At 38.9% G+C, this 13,727-nt stretch overlaps 1 protein-coding gene across 2 annotated transcripts in view; it reads right to left on the bottom strand.

Moving 5' to 3' along the window:
- Positions 1–722: 722 nt before the first annotated feature.
- Positions 723–13,727, bottom strand: part of TRANK1 (tetratricopeptide repeat and ankyrin repeat containing 1) — a 55,377-nt gene continuing 42,372 nt past the window's right edge. For both annotated transcript variants that reach the window (XM_075745475.1, XM_075745476.1), the window contains exons 19-24: positions 11,347–11,450; positions 9,540–9,672; positions 8,501–8,646; positions 3,893–6,960; positions 2,202–2,303; positions 723–971 (exon numbers count right to left, since the gene is read on the bottom strand). In XM_075745475.1, coding sequence (XP_075601590.1) covers positions 862–971; positions 2,202–2,303; positions 3,893–6,960; positions 8,501–8,646; positions 9,540–9,672; positions 11,347–11,450 — 3,663 coding nt within the window. In that variant the 3' untranslated portion in view covers positions 723–861. The remainder of the gene's footprint in view (positions 972–2,201; positions 2,304–3,892; positions 6,961–8,500; positions 8,647–9,539; positions 9,673–11,346; positions 11,451–13,727) is intronic.

Below are 13,727 nucleotides of genomic sequence, written 5' to 3'. Positions count from 1 at the left end.
TGTACATCTCATTCATGCCATCAATCACATATGGCTTTCAGAAAGCATTCAAAAAAATAAGACAAGATCAAGTGATTTTAAAAATCTTACAGGTTTTATAAAAATGTTATTATACATTACAAAAAGGCTTTTCTTAATTAAAACTTACAAAACACTTAAAATGTGTAATACTCTTTTAAAGAAAGATTATCTATATTTCAATATGTACAGGCAACAGTTTATATCAAAACTTGATCAAATAGAAGATTATCCATAACTTTCATACCTAATTAGATGTACACTGTCAAAAATATGAATGTGTTTAGAAATTGCTGCTCTTGTCTATAAAATTAGAAGAAGAGAGATACTGTAAGTACCTCATCTGAAGACTAAAAATTTCCAAACATAACAAGACTCAGAACACAGCAGGTTTACAATGGTAACCTAAAAACACTAATTAAAACCTCTTAAAATCAGAGAAACTATCCTTCTATTTTTCTGAGGATTCCAGATCAGAACAATGATGTAAATTAACAGGGAAGAAGAAAAAGAAGACTGAATGGAAAAATACCCCTGAGATAAGGCAGAAATATTATTTTTTCCTACTTGTTTGTTTCTTTGGCTTTTCATTACTTTCAAGCTACCACATAGTTTTGAAAGGAAATTTGTCCTGTCGTAGGTTTTAACAATTACATCTTCACCACATTATTCTGAGACAATACAAGTGATAAAAAAAATCAAAAGCATAAGTTGCTTGTTTTCTTCCAACTCTTCCCATTTCTGACTCCATCCCTCTATTTTTCTTTTTCACAATTTTTTTTTTAATTCTAAAATTAGATTTTTAAGAGGATACAATAGCCATCTGCATATTTCTTCTAATTACTATTTCCCATATCTTCCTTTTTTTCTTGAGGGTTTTTTATAGACAAGTTCTTCAAAAGCCATGCTTTCATCTTCCACTTCATTTTCCAAGTCTCTATCATGCACAAAGCCTATATTAAAGACAAGAAATTAATGGAGAATGGAAAACCCCAACACCTTTTCCTCTTAACAGGATGACAAGCTATGTCATTGCTATTTTAGATGTCAGCAATATGTGTACATACATGGGAATGTGTACAACCATGTTTAACAAGTATTGGGCTTAATATGACAATGTGCTTAAGAGCTCTGCTAGGAAGCAAAGACTGCACTAGTAATGAATACACTGAAAATCTGTTTCTGTTGTTACTGGTTTTGACTTTTTTTAAAGCAGTATGTCTCTCCTCTCTCAGGGTTCAGTTTCAGCAGACAATACATTTGTTTACTGACTTCAAAGACAGACTATAATGTTGCTTGTGAGACTATGAGAGCACTTCCATGTAGTCTTATTAACTGTATCTTTCTTGGAATAGGAAGGTGTAACACAAGGCTTGATCACAATCAAATTTTCTAAAATAGAGCTACTTTAGTGCTTTACATATAATGCAATTTGTAAGCCTGACCACTTCATTGCTGCCTTTTTATGAAATTGTTGCAATTCCACTACCTAAATCTGTGTTTAACCCTAAACGTACAAGTAGGCACAATGAAATCTTAAACTTGTCCTCAGAGGTCTGTAATGCAATAGACTGCATCAATGTATGTTACTTTTGGTGTGAAACCAAGTGAAATGGAAGTGAAAACAAAAGAAAACCAACTGCATACAATATTTTTGCACAGAACTCTTAAAAGCAAGCTAAGGATTAGTTTTGTTAGGAAGCTGGTTCCCAAGAACTTGGGACCACACTGCCCATAAATGCACTGCTGCAGAAGTGAATAGACAGTTAATAAACTTATTGGCAAAGATGAAGATAGCTTCTCTTCTGACCCCCCCCTCACCCTAGTTTCTTTCCTGAAGACTGCACTTGAACCACAGTTACACGTGCACCTGCACGTGCCTGTGTGCACGCACACACACGTACTTGATGCGGGCTGGGATCCAGTGAGGGCCAGGGGAGGAGGCTTGCTCCATTCTGGCCACCCTGCAACCAGCTGCGAGGCTCACGCTCTGTTCTAAAGAGCCGCTGAGGAGAGACTCATGTTTTCCAGAGCACCCCTATGGAGGGGCCCGCTTCTTGTTGCCTCAAGGGTAAGTGAATATCCACAACACTGCTGACTTGGGAGACCAAAGTGATGCGAAGAGACCGTTACTGAACGGTGTCCTCTGGGGTCACAGAAACCTGTGTAATTTGAAAACATACCTTCTTCTTTTATCCTATGAGAGTCCATCTTCTTCAGCCACTTACGAGCCTCATCAATGTTGGCAACCAATTTGTTGGCATGTTTGGTTATTATTTCTTCAGCTGAAATGGAGCACAATTAACATTCTGTAAGAACACTAGCTGAGAGATGGACGGCAGCTAAAAGCAAGGCACAAAATAAAGTTATACAGAGCTGTGTTGTACAACGATGCTGCAAAGCAAGAAGTCCCAGTCACCAGTGATATCATGTGCAGGCAAATTCACTACTGGGGATGAAGACGCTGTATATATTACACTCCATTCCAATCAATGTTACTAGCACTATCAGAGGAGAAGCTCTAAATCCTTGTGCTGTCCCTCTTAAGTTACACCTGAAACTCCTGAAAACATTCTGGTCTACCTATTTTTGGGTATTAAAGCTCCTGCCTTTCATTACCCCTCTGAAATTATACAAGTCAAAGTAAAACACAGACCCGAGATGTTACAGCCCTTGCTTACCTGCACCATTAAGGACTTGAAAAATGCTTACTTTTCCCTCACTTTGTAGCAATCTCAAAGGCAAATAATTTCTGTAAATATATTTTCACTGAGTGGAAGAACAAGGTAACATTCATCAAGCAATTGTCATAACAAAATCAACTATTACCTAATTAAGCCTACTACATCTATCATATTCATCACTATCATGGTTCGTTGAGCAGAAAGCCAACTAAATAATAAGCAAAACTTTACGGACTTCATCCACGTGTAAAAGCTTTCCATTAGGAGTAGAAGATAAAGCTTACACATGAAGACCACAATCTAACATTTAGTTACAAATTTAACATGTTTCAGTGATCAGAGCTGATGAACATACCAAATATTACCGTTTTTCATTACTGTCAAACATCACAGGCAATGTGACAACTTGACAGAGTTGGTGGATTTCTACAACTAAAGCCAGTAACAATGTTTTGATTTAAGATGCCACTTTCCCACAGCAAGTACACCAAACAATTTTGCTCCTAGGCCACTCATTCAGTGATTCAATTTTGCTTGCAAAAGTCAGCACAGAATAATGCTTTAAGCATATGGGGGGGTGGAGGGGGTGGGAATCAAATATCAAAATATGTATCTCTGAAGTACCATAATTTACTGGACTTTATAATACCAGGGTTGCCTTTGAGTGTCTGACACCCCACAGATTTGTAGTTAAGTATCCACTTTTGTTCAGCCCTAGCAAAATTACAAGTTCAAGGGCGGACTAGTCAGAGATATCCTTAATCAAACACTCCAAGTACTCCTAACACTCTACCCCTGCATATCCAAATTACTATGGCTGGCAGAACTAAGTAGGAAACAGTAGAAAAATTAGTAAAGATTACCTGGTCTAACATAATAGGCTGCTGTAAGACTGTATAAATTCAGAGAACACAGCACACCTGATCACGTAGTTAAAATTCACTTTACTATTTAATAAAATTAACCTCTATTCACTTTACCCATACTATCTGATGTATTCCTTTGTGTTTGGAAGAGGGAAGAATATATGTTTTAATATTTTCAACTGTCTCAGTTCCTCTTTTCCTCAGCTCCCTGAAATACCTTTATATTGACCACGTTAAGATTTTCAAATGGAGCTTTGTCAGGTCTAGAAGTTTGGTCACAAACGACATATTAAATTGTTTAAAAGAAAACTGCAAAGGTCCTACCTTTAGCCCAGGCTTTTCTCTCATAGATTTCTTCTACTGCATCTGAAATCTTCTTAATATTCTCTTTGATTTTTCTCTGGCATAAGTTGGAACCTTCTTTATATGCTAAATGGTCTTGGGTGTAAGTCCTTTCTGTAATGGCCTCCACTGCCTCCAGTCCATCATATATTATTGGATCTATCTTTCTTCTGAAAAAGTCGGCATAGTATTTGTAGGCAGCATTATTATTTCTGTGTTCATCTGTGTTTCTGTGCTCACTGGCCACAGAAATTGGATTTTCTTCTGCATGCAACTTTTTTCCCCCACTGATCTCGGTCGGTGTCACTGCTTCAGAAGTGTCTCCCTCCACGTTTTCTGACCGGCTGAAATAGGTCTCAGAGCTCTGGATAAATCTGACTCCACAGAGGTCACACTGGGTTTGGTCAATATCTGCTTTTTTGAAGATCTCTGATAAAAATTCTTCTCCTTCCATTGCAACAGTCTCAGCTTTGGAGCAGGCCTTCCTTTTCCACTTCATGCACAGAGAAACGAAATGGAAGACACGACGCAGCTGGCGTTGAGCAGATGCTTTCTGCTCTTGCTTCTGTTGCTTGCTGAGTGCAATGACTTCCAGGGGATCTTTTTGATCCTCTAAGCAATGAACCCTTTCAAGTTCATCTTCTAGTTCATCAGCATATTCTGTCTTATCCAAAGAGGTCATAAACCTGTCAAGGTTTATGGTTTCATACAGGATGCCCCGTATGGGTGGATGCCCCTGAGTGTATGCAGAGTCCCACTTCCATCGGCAGTCAACCAGGTACTCTGCATCTCGTTCTGTCAGCAGCTCTTGCAGGCCTACAGCGATTTCTCTTATGTGTGTAGCATCATTCACAAGTTCTACAACCCTTAGCAATCTTTCAGGCACTTTAGAGGGAGAGTCTTTTCTCATTGATTTCAGCACTGCCTTGATTTCAGGAAAGTGGTGGCATAAGAGGGATCTATATTTAGAATTCTGCACCTGGTCAGCATTCAGTAACATCACTAAGCACAGCACTACAGTCCGCTCAGCCTCCCCTGAAGTTAGTCGATCAGGATCCTCGAAAGCATCCAGAAGGACATTGAACCTTCCGTGAACTCCACACAAAACTTCTGCTAGATAACAGAGATGAAATCTGAAATTCTGTACAGCTACATATGCATCCTTTGGTCTATACTCCTGTATAATAGAAAACGTGTCTCTAAGCTCTTTGTTATGGTCCTTGCTTCTGAACAAAAACTCCCAGTAATGAATGAGAGCAATGTAACTCTTTGGGAAGCAGAGAGTAATGTTCTTGGAGAGACGCATCAGGACAGCACAACAGAGAATATACTGGAATTCCAATAACATCACTGTATTTCCTATGCTTGGAATCAGGTATCTAGTACCTTTCTTGACCAGGACATTCATAAAACGGAAAAAAAACCTTTTACAGTTTTCTGGGTTCTTATGAACATAAAATTGCTCAAGTGAATTTTCAAGAAGTCGAATGAAGCACAAGTGCGTTCTCCCTGCATTTTCGGCATTTTTGTCAGGTAGCAACATACCATGTCTGCCCTCTATTCCTTTGGTCTTTCCTCCCTGGCCTTTACTCTTTGGGGAGTTATTTGCCTTTGACAAAGCAAAGTTTAGCTCTTTGTTATAATCATCCTCTTCCTTAAAAAGAAGTTTCTCAAATTCTTCAGGATATCCCGAAGACAAGATGAAAGCTTGCATAGCACTTAGCCACAAGTCAGTTGATTCTCTTCTGGCTGCCGTGTCTTCATCTTTAAACTTAAACGTGATGTACTCCTTCAACGCTGCTCTACAGGGTTTCGAAATAATGTTGCTGAATTCCAGTATTTCTTTGCATGCCTTCGGGTTCTCAGACAGTATTCTCAAATGAAAATGATTAGGAAAAAACATTTCTAGGAGGGCTTTACACGATGCATGTTTGTTAGCAGTCAAAATGTCATCAAAGCTTTTGCACTGATTCAGTAGCTCTTTAGGGAAAACATGTGTGGCTTCCATCAGCAGTCCGTTTATTGCCACCAGATGCATTTTACACTGAAATATTGTCTTTGCTTCATGGCGCATCAAAGGCTTATGGTAATCCTCACAGGTTTTATCTTCACAGTTCAAGCCAACAATGAACTTCATACAAATATCAGGGTAATAATGCTTGTTCAGTAACTCATGGGTGATAGAGCACAACCTGCTTAACAAGTGCTGCTTCAAAGCTGATTTCACCTCCTCTGTGCTTACTGAGAAATCACCTTTTGTCTTCCTCTCTTTGAGACTTGGCTTGTCTGACAAAAACTTGAGAATGGGTTCAGCTTCATTTTGAGACACCTGGCAACTGTCACCTGTTGGGACAATCCCAAAATAGGCAAAGCATGATTTCACCATTTCTTTCTCTGCGTTGGTGGCTGCTTTCTTCAAGCCACTAACCAGACTCAGAAGAGCCATTAAGCCGCGTGTTGCCATAAAGAGGATGTTCTGGCTAGGAGCGCTGCAGCGACATAATGCAAAGAGAGCTTCAACTGCACCAGCAGCATGATTCAGAGATAGGAACTGACAGTATGCATGGCTCAGCTTTGTGAAGTCTCCCTTCAGAGCTCCCTGAAAAAACACAGCCTCAGCAATGCCAGACTTCTGCTCAGTTTGTTCACAAAGTTCGAGGGCTTCTCTTAGGATGACCTCCATGTCCACCAGGTCTGATTCTGAACAGCGAGTCACACTGGCACGGGCTGCAGCAAGCAGACACGATGCACGGAACTCTTTTATAGTTGTGAGGTTGGCTGCTTCCAGAGGAAACCCGTGTTGTTTCATTAACTTCGCAGCTTCTTCCTCTCGACCTTCCCTTTTCAGTAAGTCTGCTGTTTGGCGCAAGCATCCACGAGACTTCAGAAACTCAAGCTGATCCTCTATATCAAGTTTGGAGAGGACTTGCATCATCTCCTCAGTTCTGTTCATACTCAGATACTTTGCAGCTGCTTCCAAATACAACTGATTTGCTGTACACGACAGTTTGGAAACCATTTGCCCTTTTTTATTTAACATCTCTTCATATCTGAAATAATAGATACATTGATTTACTACCATAGATGACTAACCCAGACAAAAAAACACTGCATTTCTAAAAAGCCCCTAAAACATTAAACAAATAGCTGCCCTAGAAGCTCTTCCTTCAAAAAGGCCAACTATTTCAAGTGGTATGTCTGTCATGCAAAAAAATAATCACATAATCTTAAAAGATCTACAGAAAGAATCTAGTTAGAACATAAGGCTGTCTGAAGCAAGATCATTACAACTTCTGGTACAAAGAAGATCACAAGGTTTACACCATTAGTGAATCTTTCCCCATGCTGTTAAATCACTGTACAAATTATTTTAATCACATTTTGCCAGTGCTAATCTTCTGTTTATTAAAGTAGGCCTCAGTATAGATGGTTGCTTACATGAACAGAAGCCAGAATGAAATAAATTGGAATTTCAATGAAAATTCCACAGGCCAATATAGATAATATTCTGTAAAATGTACCTAACCCAGTCAGTTTAGAGAATGCTTTCAATTCTGTCGTATCTATCTACATATACTTTGCTGCTTATTGGGTGCCTGAGCAAAGTACCTGGTTGCATCTTTCAAAACATGCACTTTAAAAGTCTCCGTTATTAATTACTATTGGCTGATGTGAAATTATTAAGATATGTCCTAAGTCAGTCTTGCAAAAGTATTCTCTCCTGCATGCTGAAAATGAGTAATTTTTTCCTGATGGGTGAGTAAATTATCATTAGCCTTTCATTATCATCTTTTTCATGGTCAACGTGGGAGTGCAGATTTTTGTACCTATGCTGATGAATTTGCATGAATGATTTGGGGAGGCTGATTTAAAAAATCTTTAGTTGGTAAGGTGATTTTAATGCTTAAACTTTTTAATCAAACTATCTCTACATATTAAACAACCTTTAGTCCTTAAAAAAACAGTTGACATTATTAAAGGTACATCACAAAGGATTTCAGTGAAGGTGTGTAACTGTCGGCCTTGCTGGGATTCTAATTGGTGTACTTATTCTTTAAAAGTCATCAATCAATTTAGGTGTAATGACAGGTGTGCCCATTCAAATTATTATTCTTTGCTCTTAAGTTAGAGATTTTGAGAGACAAATAGTTCATTTGCCACAATGACTGCTGCATTATATAACACACATCTAATGGTTATATTCCTACAGAAGTCAGTGACTAAGTGGCTAAATCCATTACTATTTCACCCTTTAAAGTATTTAATATTTCTATTAAATGTTTTTGTCATATATCCCATCAGATCCTCGTTCAGAGGCTGGCTGAAGGAGAACTTGTATGACTAGTAATACAGACTGGAAAAAATTCCCAGGAAAATGACGCTAATCACTGCTCCAGCTGTGAATGCAGTAGAATGCTTTCACTGTGTTAACATTACCCAAATGAGAATTCTGACAAAGTTAATTTAACTTCATATAAAACAAAGTCACCAGCCAAAGCTTGTGAAAATTTTATGGTGAGCCAGCTGTATTATGTTGAATTTGGAAATGGAAAAGATAATTATATTCCAATACCAGCTTGGAAGACGTACCTTTCAACTGCCTTTGCTGCTTCTTCATAGAGTTCTTCCTGACAATACATTTTAATTGCCAGATCAAACTCCTCAATTTCTTCATAACATTCAGATGCTTCTTTGTAGCACTGGCTTTTCTGATAGTAGACCGCAGCATCTTTTATCTGCAACGCAGAAGTCAATAATGAAACTGAAGTGCTCTAAACAGTCAAAACTACATGAATAGAATGAATTTAGTAATTCCATCATGTAGGTGTCTCATAGAGAAGCACACTTTAATAAAATGTAATTAAAGTATCTGAATGTAATCAAATACATATTAAAGTAACCATCATTAAAACTGAACAGATTTTAAAAAACCTTCAAAATATTTGTGTCCAGAAAACTGGAACACAAAATTGAGGGTATTATACCGGATTTCCAAAGTACTTTTCATTCACCTAGCTCTCTCTGTTGTTAAAAAACACCACACACGCTTCTGTTGACTTTCAAATTTCTCAGAATCAACAGGATTAAAATAAAAGTTATGGATTAAAATAAAACCTTCTATCTTAAACTTTAAATATTTGGGAACAATTAGTTTACATTCTTTTAGTGGAAATGCACTGCAAATAAAAAATGTTAAATATCCTTATACACTTAGAAAATTATTGCTAGTACATTACTTAACCCTTGCAAGTTTCAAGGTTCCATTTAGATGGCTGTAATCAGTGAAGTTTCAAGATCAGAGTATTGAATGAAGTAACAGCTTAAGTTTCATGAATCAGTCATTAATTAACTTTTGAGTCCAAAGCAGAAATGACTGATGGTGACATTTGAAGAAAGCCAAAGAAATAAACCTAGACTGCATAATTGCATCATTGCCCTCTTCATTTGCCTTCTGGCTATTCTGTGACAAATGCTGCTTCTTGAATGGCCCAGCTTAAAGAGCTGTTTTAGTTCAGCTACTACCATGTCACAGAAAAATACTATCACCTTATGAGTAATATGAGGGAGGAAAAAAAAACTGTAGGAAAAGGGAAGTGATAAGGAGAGGATAGTTTAGAGGATTTAATACCTTTCCTAACTTTTTACACAGTTCTGCACAAAGCCGGAACTCCTTTGACTGAAACAGACATTTTAGTGATAGTTTTGGTTCTCCACATTCCAAGTAAGTTTTAGCCAATGACATATATTCCATCTGTTTTTCCCTGTAGAAAGTAACAGAAAATTACCACTTAAATCCAAATTAAGTTTAGGATCACATGATCTGTGATTGAATTCAACCAACACTGACATCATGTGTTCTTCTTTGTACACAACCTGATGAGGTATTACCTTACAATTAGTTATATTTTGGGCTGACGCTTTTCTGTCCAGAAGTCTATTCCAGAGTCTCATCGCTCTGGCAGTAAGAAATGTTGTGGGGTTTTTTTGGGGGGTTTTTTTGTTTTTTTTTTTTTTTTTTTTTAATTGTCAAACTAAATATACTAGTGTGGCTTTATGCTGCTTCTCTTTTCTGGCTTAACTTGCTCCTTCTTCCTTCTGCTGTTTAGCCCCAATGCCATTAAAGACAATAACCAAATTTGTTCTCAGCCTTTGTTCTGTATAACTAAACAAGCTCAGCCTTTCTGGTGTCCTCGCAGCACGTCTACCTTCTTCCCAGACCTAGTCTGAATTCATCATTCTTGAGTCTGGAAGATCAGAACCATACAGAGCATTTCACATTATAGAATACGCAGGAATCTTACTTATGCTTTGTACACCAGCATTAATACTTCTACTAAAAAAAAACCCCCGCCACTTTCACAGCTTCATTATTACATATGTTCTGTCAACATATCCTAATATATGCAATTTCTTCTCCTCAAATTTTATGCAGTTGACAAGCAGCCCTTGTTGTTTCAGACAACTGAAAAAAGTTTTTTCAGTCCCATCAACAAATTCTCTATGATCATGAAATTTTATGAGTATCCTTATACTTCCAGCCAAGGCCACTAATATGAAACAGATAATTAAAAAAGGTAAAACCTTGATAAACTCCAGTAATAACATTTCTCCAGACCTTCCCCCTTCAGTGCTAGCTTCCTCTGCTCTAGTCATTCCTTACCCTCTCTGCTATCACTGCTAGTTTTCAGCCTCCCCAGCATGAACAGAAATTAATTCACTTAGATCTAGAGCACTCCCCATGTAGTTTTTTCCTGTCTTATTTGAGACAAGTCCCAAACAGCTTTTCAGCCTCTCCAGGAAACTGCAAACTTTCTCCCCGTCAAACCCTTTTGCCCAGCTGACAGCACAAACTAAATGATTCATCTCAAAATCTGTCCTTTTAAAACTGCCCTTTGGTTCAGATCTAGTTCTGCTTGTTCTGTTTAGATCGACTCTAACATTAATTTTATCTCAAATCTCACTTTTTATTAGCAGCTTTCTTCCCCAATGTACACCACCATTCCTTCTTCTTTGTTAAATGAATATGCAGTGGGATTAACTGGAGCTGAGCACTGCTGATGGCATATGCTCTTCTATCTATACATAAGAATATAAAGCCCCTTGAGTTAATGCAAGTCCTGTTGCTTTTCTCTCACATAACCAGTAAGGCCTTTCAAGGGCCACATTTGGTTTGGACAGCCTATGGCGTACAACTGCTTCCACCACTCCCCAAAGGAAGCAGTGGCCCTGGTCCTGTTGGAAAGTCTAGCACAGCTCCAATTCCTTAAATCTCTTTTGCCACCCACAGACAAAGATATGAAGACATCTCGCCTGCGTGGCTCTCCGATGTCTCCAGTCCAGTCCCACAACTGTGATGTGAATCTCCACCCCGCACACACCCACAAGGTCTGGCAGCGCAGAATGACACTCGTTCACCTTTTCACGTTTACACTTACCTGGGGCTGCTTTTCTTTGAGTGCACTTTGAGAACAGCATCGTGTGCCAGGGCCAGTTTTGACTTCTCAGATGCTCCTCCCTTTTGGTAACATTTGGCTGCCACCTGGGGTGAAATCACACACAGCATTCACACATGTGCATCCAACCCATGGTTTATCACATAAAAGCAATACTTAATTTTACAATCACTGTAATGGAAAACAGAAAGACTGGCAGGGTGCCTGGAAGAAGGAAAAGGTAAAACATTTTTTAGGACAAAAAGAAAAGCTTTAAAGTCAGTTCATGTGCAACTATCATAATTAGAATTTTAATTACAATGTTTTACATGGAAGTAGTGAAAGCAAAATTCCTGGTAGGCTGACAGAACAAATAGCACATGCAATTTGAATAATGGCCTAAACCATTAATTGGTAAGTCACTGGGCATCTACCACCTAAATTCTATTAATAAGAATTAGGAAAACCAATGTGTGCAAAGTTAAATTGAAAAGCATGGAACATTTATTCATGCTTTTACCATACCAGGTCCTTTCTGTTGATAACTAGAGAAACAGCAGGAGTTACCATGCTCCTAGCAAGGTTTTCTTTATTATCACCTTGCTCATTCTGCAACGCCATTATTTCTTTATTCTATCCATTAATTTAGTATTTGCTTCTGTTTGGAAATTGCACACTGCAAGCCAGTCTTGGAACTGCCAAATTCACCAGATAATTTCTTCTTAATGTAGCAATGATAAGCAAAGATCAGAGTCATAAAGAAAACAGAATAGCAGATAATATAGTTGATAGATTTCAGATTGCAAGATGAATTTTTTTCAGCTGTGTGGTTTTTATCTAAACACTTTTCTGTTCATTTACAAAATTGCTTTTTTTTTTTTTCAAGAGGAGATAAAGACTGTCTGTATAGTGGCAGCAGCTTATTTTGATTTTTGCCTTGTTATAAATATCTATTTTCCATACATAAAATTATATGTTATCAGCAAAAAATGGAAGCTTTCCTTCTGCCATGACCAAAAAAAGTATTGAAAATTTTATTTTATAGAATCATAGAATATCTCGAATGGGAAGGGACCCATAAGGATCATTGAGTCCAGATCCCTGCTCCTTGAATTCTGACAGGCTTGGTGCCCTGACCACTTCCCTGGGAAGCCTGTACCAGTGACCAACCACCCCCTCACAGTGAAGAACCTTTTCCTAATGTCCAACCTGAACTTCCCCTGATGCAGCTTCATTCCATTTCCTCGTGTCCCATCACTGATCACCACAGAGAGATCAGCACCTCCTGCTCTGCTGCCCCCTTGAGGAAGTTGTAGACTGCGATGAGGTCACCCCTCAGCCTTCTCTTATCCAAGCTGAACAAGCCAAGCGACCTCAGCCACTCCTCCTAAATCTTGCCCTAGAGACCTTTCACCACCTTGGTCACCCTCCTCTGGATACATTCTAATAGTTTGCTGTCCTTCTTATATTGAGGCACCCAAAACTGCACACAGTACTCGAGGTGGGGCCACACCAGTGTAGTGCAGAGTAGGACAATCACCTCCCTCGACTGGCCAGCTACGCTCTGTTTGATGCACCCCAGGACACAGCTGGCCCTTTTTGCTGCCAGTGCACACTGTTGACTCATATTCAACTTGCCATCAACGCAAACCCCCAGATCTCTTTCTGCAGAGCTGCTCTCCAGCCTTTTGTCCCTCAATTCGTGTGTACAACTAGGATTACCCCATCCCAGATGCAGAATCTGGCACTTGCTCTCGTTAAATTTCATATGGTTGGTGATTGCCCAGCCTCTAGTCTATCCAGATCTCTCTGTAAGGCCTTTCTACCCTCAAGGGAGTCCACAGCTCCTCTTAGTTTGGTATCTTCGGCAAATTTACTTAATGTACATTCAATTCCTGCATCCGGATAATTCATAAAAACATTAAAGAGCACTGGCCCTAAAATTGAGCCCTGGACAACCCCACTGGTGACTGGCTGCAAGCCTGATATAACCCCACTTAATAAAACTCTTTGAGCCTGACCCGTCAGCCAATTGCTCACCCACTGTATTATGGACTTTTCTAGCTGTATGCTGAACATTTTGTCCAGAAGGATACTGTGAGAGACTTTATCAAAAGGTTTGCTAAAATCCCAAAACACCACATCTGCTGGCTTCCCTTGGTCAACTAGATGGATGACCTTATAAAAGGAAATTAAGTTGGTTAAGCAGGACTTTGCCTTTGTGAACCCATGCTGGCTATGACCAATGACTGCATTCTCTCTCAAGTGTTTCTGAGTAACTCCCAGAATAACCTTCTCCATAATTTTACCAGGCACTCAAGTGAGACTGACGGGCCTGTAATTACCAGGGTCTTCCTTCTTACCCTTCTTGAAAAATCGGGACA

This window comes from Balearica regulorum, chromosome 2 (assembly GCF_011004875.1).
Source record: "Balearica regulorum gibbericeps isolate bBalReg1 chromosome 2, bBalReg1.pri, whole genome shotgun sequence".
Taxonomy (NCBI): Eukaryota; Metazoa; Chordata; class Aves; order Gruiformes; family Gruidae; genus Balearica; species Balearica regulorum.
This window is presented reverse-complemented; position numbering and strand designations above follow the sequence as displayed.